The sequence below is a fragment of the Eublepharis macularius genome, chromosome 5 (genome assembly GCF_028583425.1).
Source record: "Eublepharis macularius isolate TG4126 chromosome 5, MPM_Emac_v1.0, whole genome shotgun sequence".
NCBI classification, from domain to species: Eukaryota; Metazoa; Chordata; class Lepidosauria; order Squamata; family Eublepharidae; genus Eublepharis; species Eublepharis macularius.
Window position 1 is genome coordinate 124,535,629 of NC_072794.1, and position 13,104 is coordinate 124,548,732.

The window sequence follows — 13,104 nt, forward strand, 5'->3', positions numbered from 1 at the left end:
AAAAGAAAAGAGGACTATTACCAAAGCTTTTTTTTTAGTTGATTCAACAAGAGACTCTTGAAGATGTATGGAGGAGAGAATATCCTAAAAGCAGACAGTTTACCTTTTATTCTGCAAGGCATTCTACATTATCAAGAATTGATATGATCTGGGCCTCAAAAGACTTAGCATTATGGACTAAGGAGGTAGAAATAATGCCTATGGTAGGCTCAGATCACAACCCAATTATGTGGAAATTTGGAAAAAAGAGAAAAAGGAAAGCATGGAGAATAAATGAGGACTTGTTACAGGAAAGAGAGAATATGGAAATACTGAGAAGAGAGACAAAGTTTTTTATACAATACAACGTGAATAAAGAAGTACCAACCAATAAAGTTTGGGATGCTTACAAGGCGGTTGTAAGGGGCATACTAATGGACTTAAATGGTAGAGCAAGAAAGAAGAAAGAGGAGAAAAGACAAGAGATTGAGGAGAAAATAAAAGCCAAAGAAATATAGCTAAAAAAGAGACCAGGGAAAAAGAAGGTATACCAGGAAATTAAAATACTTCAAGAACAGCTAACAGCAATGAGCAATAAAGAATTGGAGTGGAATCTCAAAAGACTGAATCAAAAAGCGTTTGAGGGTGCTAATAAACCTGGGAAGTACCTGGCATGGCAATTGAAGAAGAAAAGGGAAAAGAAGATAATAAATAAAATTTGCGAAGATAACAAAACGTATTTGGAGCAGGCTACCATTAGTAGAGCCTTTTATAAATTTTACGCTAAGCTGTATAATAAAAAAGAAGTAAACAAAGAATCAATAGCGTCATATTTGGAGAAAACCAAACTTCCAGAAATCTCGGAAGCTTGGAGAAATAAGTTGAATAGTGAAGTAACTGACGAGGAAATAAGTAAGGCAATACAATCTGCAAATCTAGGAAAGGCGCCAGGGCCAGATGGACTTACGGCTAAATTCTATAAGACAATGGCTAATGAACTGGCACCATTCCTAAAAGAGGTGATGAATGGGGTTTTAAGGGATCAAAGGATTCCAGAAACTTGGAGTGAAGCGAATATATCATTGATCCCAAAAGAGGGCCAAGACCTGACTAATGTGAAAAATTATAGACCTATATCGCTACTCAACAATGACTACAAAATTTTTGCGAAGATATTGGCGGAGAGATTGAAGGGGTGGCTCTCGGAAGTCATAGAGGAGGAACAAGCAGGCTTTTTGCCAGACAGACAAATAAGAGACAACTTAAGGACAGTGATCAATGCTATTGAATATTATGACAAGCGTTGTGACAAAGAGGTTGGTTTCTTCTTTGTTGACGCTGAAAAAGCGTTTGACAATTTAAACTGGGACTTTATGTTTGCCACTATGGAAAAGCTACAATTGGGAGAAAGATTCATCAGAGCAATTAAGGAAATTTATAGAGACCAGACTGCAGCAATTGTGGTGAATGATGAATTGACCAAGAAATTGACGATAAGTAAAGGAACAAGACAAGGTTGCCCGTTATCTCCATTGTTGTTCATTTTAGTATTGGAGATTCTGATGATACAAATACGTCAAGATGAGGAAATTCGTGGAATAAAAATAAAGGACTATTCATACCAGGTCAGAGCATTTGCGGATGACATAATGTTAATTGTAGAGGACCCATTGGAGAACATGCCAAGAGTGATAGATAAGATCAAGGAGTTTGGAGACTTGGCAGGTTTCTTCATTAACAAAAAGAAGTCAAAGATATTATGCAAAAATATGACTAAGCAGAAACAACAATTGTTAATGGAAACAACGGATTGTGAAGTAACAAGTAAAGTGAAATATTTGGGAGTCGAATTAACTGCAAAGAACATAGATCTATTCAAAAACAATTATGAAAAACTATGGACTCAGATAGAGAGAGACTTGATTAAATGGAATAGATTGAATTTGTCATGGTTGGGCAGGATTGCAGCAGTTAAGATGAATGTGTTACCAAGAGTAATGTTTTTGCTACAGACAATACCAATCATCAGAGACTCCAAACAATTTGAAAAATGGCAGAGGAAAATATCAGATTTTGTTTGGGCAGGCAAGAAGCCTCGAGTGAAAGTGAAAGTTTTACAAGATGCAAAGGAAAGAGGCGGAATGCAACTGCCCAATCTGAGACTTTATCATGATGCAATCTGCCTAGTTTGGTTGAAAGAATGGATGACATTAAAGAACAAGAAACTATTAGCCCTAGAGGGATATAAAAAAATATTTGGATGGCACGCATATTTATGGCATGACAAAGTAAAGGTCAACTCGATGTTCCTGCATCACTTTGTTCGGAGAAGTCTATACATAATCTGGAAGAAGTACAGAATTTATCTACAAGAAGGAACCCCTTTGTGGGTGGTTCCATATGAGGTGATAGACCCGAGAGCTGTTGATAATGAACAACAATGTTTAACGTATAAAGAAATAACTAAAACTGAAGCATCCAAACTTAGAATAAAGACACAAGAGGAACTATCACCTAACTACGATTGGTTCCAGTATAGACAGATCAGAGACTTATATAATTCGGACTCTGTAAAGGGAGGTATACAAATAGAGAATTCGGAACTAGAGCAGACCCTTCTTAAAGAAGATAAGAAAAGAATATCCAAGGTATACCAAGTACTGTTGAAGTGGTATACCGAGGATGAGATAGTTAAAACACAAATGGTGAAATGGGCTATAAACTTTAATAAAGAAATAACAATGGAGGCATGGGAATACTTGTGGAAAACTACAATGAAGACAACGACATGTATTAATATCAAAGAGAACATTTATAAAATGATCTATTGTTGGTACATGACACCAAAGAAGATTGAGCTAGGGAATTCGAATACTTCTAATAAATGCTGGAAATGTAAGAAGCATGAGGGCTCCCTCTATCATATGTGGTGGTCGTGTGAGGTAGCCAGGCAGTACTGGGGGGAAATAATAAGAGAAATGAGTGAAATTTTACAATTTCAAATTAATAAGAACCCAGAACTCCTGCTACTGAACTTGGGAATGGAGGGAATTCCAGCCCAACACAGGACGTTGATATTTTATATGACAGCAGCAGCTAGACTTTTGTATGCGCAAAAATGGAAAGTACAAGAAGTGCCAACTATTGAAGATTGGACTTACAAATTGCTGTATATGGCTGAAATGGACAAGATGACAAGAAAATTGAGAGATCTGGACTCAGGGCAGTTCAACACAGACTGGGAGAAGCTGAAACAATACCTGGAGAAGAAATGGGAGGTGGGAGGAAAACTGTGGCAGTTTGAGAACTACTGAAGTATTGAAGTAGAGGGGGGAGACTTTAACGGGGGGAAAAGAGATAAATGTGAATTAATAAGCAGTCAGATTAATAGATTGACATATATATAGATATATATAGGTTAACAAACAGAACATAGAGAAAATAATTAATTATAAGGACTAAATATAAGGAGCGATTAACTAACAATATTTTCTTTTTTTTTCTGACAAGTTTTGTACCAAACTGAATGCCTGAAGATATAGATGGGTCAAATTGATTGACTACGTGAGGAGAGATATATAGAACTATTATAAAAAGATAGAATGAGTAATATATATAGAGAATAAGTCAAATTGTTTGATATAAACGAATGTATGATCTATATGGTTTATGATATATAGAAATACCTGAAATTGAAAAATTGGGATAAATTGTTTATCTAAGATGGAAACAAAGGCTTACAGTTTGGGCATATAATGTTAAAAATAGTTAAGGATGTACTGCTTAGAATAATGGAGAATATATATTTGTTTTAGATAGAGGAAGCTAATAAAAGTAAGGGAAAGGGGACAAAGGGTTGGAAAGCTGTTGGAAGTCAACAAAAAGGGGGGGAAAGGGAGGGGGTTAGAGATGAAAAAATTGGGGAAAATTGAATGTAAATGTGGAAATAATGGATTCTAACCCAATAAAAATTTTTCAAAAAAAAAAGAAAAAAAAACTTGTATTCATCTACCCTGTGACATTGTTTATGGAAATGGCCTTGACACTGTATAGAAATGCCTACCCTCATCCTTGCTACTGATTGTACTGATCTCACACTATGTAATCTGCCTTGAGTCTTAGTGAGAAAGGCAGACTATAAACAAACAAACAAATGGATAAATAAATAGTAGTAGGGGTCTTAGTAGACCATATGCTGAACATGAGTCAGAAATGTGGTATGGTAGCTAAAAAGGCAAATGCAGTTTTGGGCTGTATAAACAGAAGCATAGTGTCCAGATTACAAGAAGTGATGCTATCGCTCTACTCTGCTCTGGTTAGACCAGTGAAATCATAACAGGCGATGAAGAGAGGGTAGAACTGCTCAATTCCTACTTTTCCTCAGTTTTCTCCTGCGAGGAAAATGGTGCTCAACATGGCAATAACAGAACACATGATGGGGGAAGGGAGTTACAGCCTAGGATCAGCATAGAGGTAGTATGTAAACACCTAGTTTCTTTAAATGGAACTAAATCCTCAGGGCCAAATGAATTGCAACCCAAGGGTACTTAAAAAACCTCGCAGATGTAATTTCTGAGCCTCTGTCCACTATTTTTGAGAATTCTTGGAGATCAGGCGAGGTGCCAGAAGATTGGAGGCGGGCAAATGTTGTCCCCATTTTCAAGAAGGGGAAAAGGAGGATCCAGGTAACTACCGACCAATCAGCTTTCCATCTCTACCTAGAAAAGTCTTAGAACAAATCATCAGTCAGTCCTTGAGCATTTAGAAAGGATGGCTGTGATTACTAAGAGCCAGCATGGGTTTCTCAAGAACAGGTCATGTCAGACTAACCTTATCTCTTTTTTTGAGAAAATTACTACCTTGGTGGATCAGGGGAATGCTGTAGACATAGTTTATCTCAATTTCAGTAAGGCTTTTGATAAGGTTCCACATAATATCCTTGTTGACAAGTTGGTAAAATGTGGTTTTGATCCTATTACTATTAGGTGGATCTGTAACTGGTTGACAGATCACACCCAAAGAGTACTAGTTAATGGTTTCTCATCCTCTTGGAGAAGAGTGACAAGTAGTTCCTCAGGGATCAGTCCTGGGACCTGTTCTTTTCAACATTTTTATAAATGATTTGGATGAAAGAATAGAGGTAATGCTTATTAAATTTGCAGATGATACTAAATTGGGAGGGGTAGCAAATATGCTCAAAGACAGAGTAAGGATACAGGATGATCTTGATAGGATGGAAAACTGGACTAAAACAAAATTTCAACAGACAAATGCAAAGCTCTGCATTTAGGGAGGAAAAATCAAATGCATAATTATAGGATGGGGGAGGCTTGTCTTGGCAGTAGTAGTAGTAGTCTTGACAGTAGATAAGAAGATGGCTTCTTATCTTGACACAGCCGACCTGGCCACCTGGATCCATGCTATGGTAACATCAAAACTTGACTATTGCAATGCACTATATATTGGTCTTCCATCTAAATTAACTAGGAGGCTCCAATTGGTGCAAAACGCTGCAGCTCGACTGTTAGCAGGTACAAGCAGGAACATGAACATGACTCCCATCCTGCAGTCACTCCATTGGCTACTTATCAGCTACTGTGGTGGCCCCTACCCTATGGAACAGCCTGCCTGAGGAGGTCAGGAGAGCTCCCACGCTCTTGGCTTTCCGCAAACAATGCAAAACTGAATTATTCAGAAAGGCTTTTTTACTCAGATAGGAGGGTGGTATTGTAGGGAGGGAGTCTTGGATGTTTCGCTCATAGGAGGGCGGTATTGTAGGGAGGGGGGTCTCGGATATTTTGCCAATGAGTTGGGAACCTTGGGCTCCACCATTATGTTGCTTTACATATTATCTGTTGCTTTGAATATGTACTCGTATATACTGCTTGTGCTTCATGTTGTCTAATGTCAATCCTAGAATTGATTATGTTCTGTTTCAACAATCCTTCAACCCTGTATTGGATCGTTGGTAATGTTATTTCTCTGTAAACTTGTATTCATCTACCCTGTGACATTGTTTATGGAAATGGCCTTGACACTGTATAGAAATGCCTACCCTCATCCTTGCTACTGATTGTACTGATCTCACACTATGTAATCTGCCTTGAGTCTTAGTGAGAAAGGCAGACTATAAACAAACAAACAAATGGATAAATAAATAGTAGTAGGGGTCTTAGTAGACCATATGCTGAACATGAGTCAGAAATGTGGTATGGTAGCTAAAAAGGCAAATGCAGTTTTGGGCTGTATAAACAGAAGCATAGTGTCCAGATTACAAGAAGTGATGCTATCACTCTACTCTGCTCTGGTTAGACCTCACCTAGAGTATTGTGTTCAGTTTTGGGCACCACAATTCAAGAAGGATATAGACAAGCTGGAACATGCTCAGAGGAGGGCAATGAAGATGGTGAGAGGTCTGGAGAGATGAAGTCCTATGAGAAAAGGTTGAAGGAGCTCAGAATGTTTAGCCTGGAGAGGAGACGACTGAGAGGTGATATGATAACCATCTTCAAGTTCTTGAAGGGCTGTCATATAGAGGATGGCGCAGAGTTGTTTTCCACTGCTCCAGAAGGTCAGACCAGAACCAATGGCTTGAAATTAAATCAAAAGAGTGTTCTGCTAAACATTAGGAAGAACTTAGTGGAACAGGCTTCCTCGGGAGGTGGTGGGCTCTCTTTCTTTGGAAGTTTTTAAACAGAGGCTAGATGGCCATCTGACAGCAATGTTGATCCTGTGAACTTGAGTGGAGGGCAGAATAGGTTATATCAGTGCTTAGTTCTCGTGGCCTTCTTACATGCCCAGGGTAATGCTGATCACCACCTTGGGGGTTGGGTAGCAATTTTCCACAGGCCAGTTTGGCTAGGGATCCTGGAGGTGTTTTGCCATCTTCTGGGCATGGAGAGGGGGTCTCTAGGGCAGTAGGGGAGGTAGTTGTGAATTTCCTGCATTGTGCAGGGGGTTGAACTAGATGACCCTAGAGGTCCCTTCCAACCCTATGATTCTATGTCAGTCCTCATTAACCCTTTTATACAATTTTAAAATCCCAGGTGCTTTACGCCTTGCATCAGAGGGTAGACGTTCCAACCTCATCATCATTTCAGTTACCCTTTTCTGCACTTTTCTTCTCTCTTCAATATTCTTTTTGAGAACAATACACAGTATTCTAAATCTGGTCATATCTTGTGTCACGAACCTGGGACCCAGAGCTACAAAGCATACACTACCTTCCTTGAGCTCTCAGACCAGAGTGGTGGCAGCCTGTAAGCCTGTGCTTGCTGAAGGGAGGAGAAGGGAAAAGGGTGTGGAGGGGCTGAAGGACCCTTGGGAGGGGGCACCCATAGCAGACAAGTCCCCACATGACCCCTTTTACAAATGACACCTTGTATGAGAGCCTTCTTATACCAACAGTTTTATTCTCAAAACTGACACTGCATATTAACATTTTCATAAAGATACCAACCAGAACCCCAAGGTCTTTTTCTTGGTCTGTCACCACTAGTTCAGCCAACATCAGCATACATGTAAAAAGGGATTTTTGCTGACTGTGCGTGTCTTTGTCTAGTCTGAGAAGGTCCTTTTGGAACTCCTCCCAATCCCATTGTTGGATGTGTTTTCATCATCCAACAATGGAAGCGGTGATAGAAGAAGCAGGGCTGTAGAAGAAGCAGGAGGTGGGGAAGTCCGACCCCATGGCTTAACATCCCTTCCATCCACAGAAATCTCTGGTGGATCCAAGCCTAAATAAGTCTAGTGTGGTGGGCAGAGCACAAGCAACAAGCACGGCACTTTTGTGCAAGGCAGCTTCCTTACAGTTACCAACTCTGAAGATCTGTTGTATTGGAAGAGTACAGAAGGTTCTGGTTTGAGGCATGGTTGAAGGACAGCTACCACTGAGACTGGGGAGTTGACAATATCATTTGTTGGGTAGGTTCCTTGGCCTATAGTATGAGGGACAATGACTGGCTGTCTCATGTTTCTTGAGTACACTCAGTATTTCTCACCATCAGCAAAGTATAATTACAACATTAGTTTAAAGCCACAAACTTTGACCTTCTGCTTGCATCCAGAGCAAATAACAGTGAAAACACCAGAGCTACATGACTCTGCTTGTTATAACGCAACTTAACCAAGTAGTCATTTCTCTAGGATCAGCTGCCTGACTTTGAAGTATGGCTAAGACAAGCAGTGCAGGCTGATTCCAACAACCCAATCCTACAACCGTTTACTCAGACAGCTAATGTGATGTAGTGTTACGTGTTGCACTAGGAACTGGAAGTCCCAAGTTTGAATCCCAACTCTGCCATGGAAGCTTGGACCAATCACACACTCTCAGCCTTACTTCACAGGGTGATTGTTATGGGGATAAAATAGAGTGAAGAAGAGTGTAAGCACCTTTGGGCAGAAAGCCAGTATAAAGCAAACCCACCTGAGTTCAATTGGATTTTATTCCAACCTAACAGTCTTGCAGAACCTTAATTACTAATAAATTTATTGCACTGGGGCTCTGGGCCATGAAAAGTTTTACCATTCGGTTACTACCAAGGTGTTACAAGTCTCCACGGCTCTACAACAGAAGAGTAACAAGGCTCACTTAAAAATACGATGCTTGGTGACAACTTTCCCATCTTTTCTATTGACGCATTGAACTGATTCCATTATTTCTCTCCCTACGTTTAGGCTGAAGAACAAACCTGAGCAGTTTAGCACCCTCCAATGTCCGTTATAAGAAGAACAGCAGCTCTAGGGCAGTTACACAAAGGCTAGGGAAGGTTGGGCTAGCCTAAAGGACTGGTAAGCACCTAGTATTTCTCAACCAGTGTGTATGGTCCTATTCCTCTTCAGGCGCCCCTTCCTTCCAGGACCATGTAGAGGAAGATAGTGTGTTTGGTTCTACCTCCTGGTGTAACTTTTTGAGGTTTAGCTCCATCTCCTGCGACTGCCATTTTGGGATGGCCAGTACTCACCACCTCCTCTCCAAATTGCAAAGACCCCCACAAGCTCAAAACGCGTGGAGACCCCTGAACTATACCAACCCTCCTTCTTAATATATAATTAGAAAAAATAGGTCTGCAGTCCTCTGCAAGCGTTCACGAAGACCGGCTCCTCAAAAATGGTGACTTTGCTTTCGAGTAAACATGCAAGCAGCAGACCCTACAACAAGGCCCGCCAATTGGCCCATCTCTCCCCCTTCCGAGAACGTTCCCCCTTTTCCACGCCCCGGCCCTATTCGCCTTGCCGCGCCCCTTCCCTCAACCACTCCCACGGTCACCTTCGTTCTCTTTCGATCCCGTCTACCGTTTCCTGGTGCGCGTGCGCAGAACCGGCCCAGGTCCTGGCTGTCTCTTGCCCTCGGTGCTCGCTCTGCGCATAGGCAGGGGGCGGGGACCGGAGCCGGAGCCGAAGGCGAGCTCTGAGGCCTTCCTGGGCCTTCGGTGCGGGGTAGAAAGAGCGAAGATGCGGCTGGGCTCGGGGTCCAGATTGGGGGTGCCCGTGCCGCCGCTCCTGGCGCTGCTGCTGCCGCTTCTCCTCCGGGAGGCGGCAGGGGAGCCCTGCGCCACCGCCTCTCCCTGCTCTTGCCGGCGCGGGCTGTTGGATTGTAGCCGTCTCCGCTTGTCGGGCCGGAGCCTGGAACCGGGCCTGCTCTCGTCCCTGCCTCACGGCACGACCGCCTTGTGAGTATCTTTCCTGCCAGCCGCGGGTCCCTTGTCCTCTGGCTGGGCTAGGCGCTGGGATTCTTACCTGGAGGGCTGCGTCAACACGGCAGGTGCCGTTCCCAACCAAGCAGAGTCGCGGTCAGTGAAACAGCCTTCTGACCGTTGTTGATGTCTTCGCTTGGGGGACAAGACTGAGGGAAGAGGAGTGTGTGTGTTTGCGCTCATACACACTGCACAGCAAGTAGGCAATTGTACGGATAAAGCCTCGGTGTGTCGAGGGTAAGATAGCTAGTGCCAGGTGACAACTTTCTCCGAAAGAATGGAGCCTTCCTTTCGTTCTGCATTGAGGGGGGGGGGGTGCTTAAATTAAACTAGTTTATCTGAAAGGTTCTAATAATCCAGCAGTCTTTGAATATGTTGCAACAGAATAGTTGTGTTGTATCCATCTGTCATTGCTCTTTGGAACCTTTCAGACGATCAGGTTGCAATCACTCCCTGTAAAAGATCATATATGCACGGTGGGCTTGTTGGCACTGATTTGAGATGTAGTGTATCCTGAAATTAAACGCGCTGTTCTTTCCTGCGGGGTTGTGAAGTATTTGACTATTGGTTGGTAGCTGTCAGTGGTAAGTCGAGGCTACCTGGTGACTTTGTTGTCAAGTATAAGAGGTCAGAACAAATAATGTGTTTGTATCTGGATGTCGGTAAGGTTATTACTCTGAAGTATATTAGGTCATCTGAGGCTTGGCAACTAGTTAAATAGGTACTATGGTGGAGCCTCTGGAAGAGCAGAGGGGGGCCCTGTGAGCATCTGAGTCAGGGCTCTCTCTCTGCTGTAGTGGAGGCTAGACTGGTAATGTGTGGCGGTGGACTCCTGGCCTTTAACTGCCTGGAAGCCCCAAACCTGTAAAGAGGGAGGTTTGGGATGGGTGGCAAGGGTTGTGAAAGTGTGTGCGTGTGCGTGGAGACCACCCTCACTCGCCACATACAGTGTTTTTGCTTGAGTAGGGCACTGTATCATTGACTTGTTGTTTTCCTTGAGCAGGAGGTGGCATACAAATGTCCTAAATAAGCCTTTCTCCAAGAAGCTGAGGATGGTAACATGGTTCTCCCCCTTCATTTTATCCTCACAACAACCCTAGGTGGCTATGGCAAGTTAAGACTGAGAGTCTGTGATTGGCCAAGGTCACTGGATGAGCTTCACAGTAGTGTGGGGATTTGAACCCTGGTTGTAATCTGACACTAACTGCTACAGTGGCTCTTGTCTGTCACACGACTTGGAGTGCAGGTTAGATATACCATCAGTTACTGGCACTTCAGGCATAGGATGTCTTATTTAATGGGATACTGGTATAGATCATGGTCTCTTCCCCTGCTCCAACCTTTAAAGAATGTTTAATAAAGTATCTTGTGCCTTGTTCTGCACTCAGTGCTTCTACTTGTGAGGTTCTAATTCAAGCCCCTTTTTGACTCCATGTCCCTGAAAGATACGTTTTAAAGCATTTTTGAAAGAAACATATTCCTTCTATACTGCTTTTCAAATGATATCCAAGTGATTGGTCATGCAATGTTTTATGCAGTCTAAGCTTTTCCCCAGAGAATCCTGGGAACTGTAGTTTAGTAAAGGTGTTATTAATTTTCTGTTAGATCTCTAATCCCCATCACAAAACTACAGATCGTCTTCGTCCTTCTGTGCAGCCCCACATTGGGACTGCGCAGGCGCAGGCCAGCCGCGGAAAAGATTTTTCTAGCTCTAAGAGATGTGAGGGGGACGTTCGGATCCACCGCGCATGCGCGCCGGTGTTCCCGCCAATTTTGAATGCATATATATCCGAACGTCCCCGGCATTCCCTCAGTTCCTTTTTCGCCGCCGTCGAAAAGGTTCTTATTGTCTAGCGTTCGTTTCCAGCGTCTCTTCGGAGTTTTGGATCGTTTCTTCTGCTGGTCGGTATTTTCCCCTTGTCATCTGTCGGGAGATACCGTTCATTATGTCGCAGACATCTTTGTTTAAAAAGTGTCATAAATGCGGCACTAAGATGACCCATTCGGACGGCCATGAGCTCTGCCTCATCTGCCTGGGCGAGGGGCATGTTGTCGAGCGCTGCTCCATTTGTATGTCCTTCACTCCGAAGGCAAGGAGTGATCGGAAGGCCAGGCTCCGTGCCTTCTTGTGGGATGCCAACCTTCTCCCCCCCAAGCCATCGGGCTCTTCGGGAGATAGGCCGCGCTCCGCCGCTCCATCACCGGCGCCGTCTCGTAAGTCGCCAGAGCCGCTCCCCTCGGAACCGACGGGGCAACCCGTTCCGGAGGCCCGACCTGATTCCGGCTCCGGGGATCGTCCTTCGAGCCGGAAGGCCAAGAAGCGTTCCGCGCCCAAGCCGAAGTCCTCCTCCAAGCCTTCGGTTCCGGAGGCTGTTTCGGAGCCCCCGTCCAAGAAGGCCAAGGCGAAGTCGAGGGCCAAGGGCCGTGCATTGTCCCCAGCTCCGGCTGTGCTGCCTGGTTCTCCGGCCGAACCAGTCCTGATACCCGATGATGTGGTGAGTCTCCACACCCCGTCGCCTCCTTGCACGCCTCCTCCGTCGGTTCCCGAGGAATTTATGCCGTTTCCGCCTTTCCCGGAACCGTTCCAATCTTTTGAGCGCTCCCTGCCGTCCGCCCCGGCGCCTTCAGAGGCCTCCGTTCCACTGCCGTCTACCTCGTCGGTTCCGATGCCTCTTCGCTGGCCTGCCCCGGTGCCTGCTCCTCTGCCCCCTTGCCAGCCGGTCGCGGGGGTTGGGAACATGACCTCCTGGCAGGATTTTGTGGCGTGGTTCCAGCAGTCGCTGCCCTTCCTGCAACATCCGTCGGTTCCGATGGTCTCCGTTCCGGCTCAGCCAGTCGTGCTCCCAGCACCCGCTCCTCCACCTCTGGGCTTGCCTCTGCGACCGCCGGTTCCTGCAACTTATCCGTCGGCCCCGACCGCTCACCGGTCTTCGGTTCCGACGCAAACCTCGCCGGAGTTTTCGGATTCCGAGGATGATGAAGGTCTGGCGTCACCGTCGGAGTGCTCTTCAGACGCGGCCTCGGATCCTTCCCCGGATGACACCGTGGGTGGGCCCCGCTCATCGTCCCCGAATGACGATTACAGGCTATTCTCCGAACAAATGGTGCGGATGGCCGCCGCGCTGGAGATAGACGTCTCCTCCACGACCTCCAAGCCCAAGAGTAAGCTGCTGGAGGCGCTGTATTCCGGGTCCCCCGCGTCGGTGGCGTTTCCCCCTGTGGAGGATTTTGTTGATAACGCTCTCGCGCTCTGGCAGACGCCGGCGTCCCTGTCCGCGACGGCAAAGAAGGTGGAACGGTACTACCGTTTAAAGCAAGATGATTGCCCGTACCTCTTCAATCACCCGAAACCCTCGTCGATCGTGGCTGAGGAGGGTCAGGCTCGGTTCCGTTCCGGTTCCTCGTCGGCCCCGGCGGACCGAGAAGGCAG

The 13,104-nt window shown here is 44.9% G+C and overlaps 1 protein-coding gene across 1 annotated transcript in view; it reads left to right on the top strand.

Annotated features, from left to right (window-relative positions):
- Positions 1–9,369: 9,369 nt before the first annotated feature.
- The window catches only part of LRIG2 (leucine rich repeats and immunoglobulin like domains 2), a 91,425-nt gene continuing 87,690 nt past the window's right edge, over positions 9,370–13,104 (top strand). Inside the window, exon 1 of the mRNA XM_054979643.1 lies at positions 9,370–9,650. Coding sequence (XP_054835618.1) covers positions 9,433–9,650 — 218 coding nt within the window. The 5' untranslated portion in view covers positions 9,370–9,432. The remainder of the gene's footprint in view (positions 9,651–13,104) is intronic.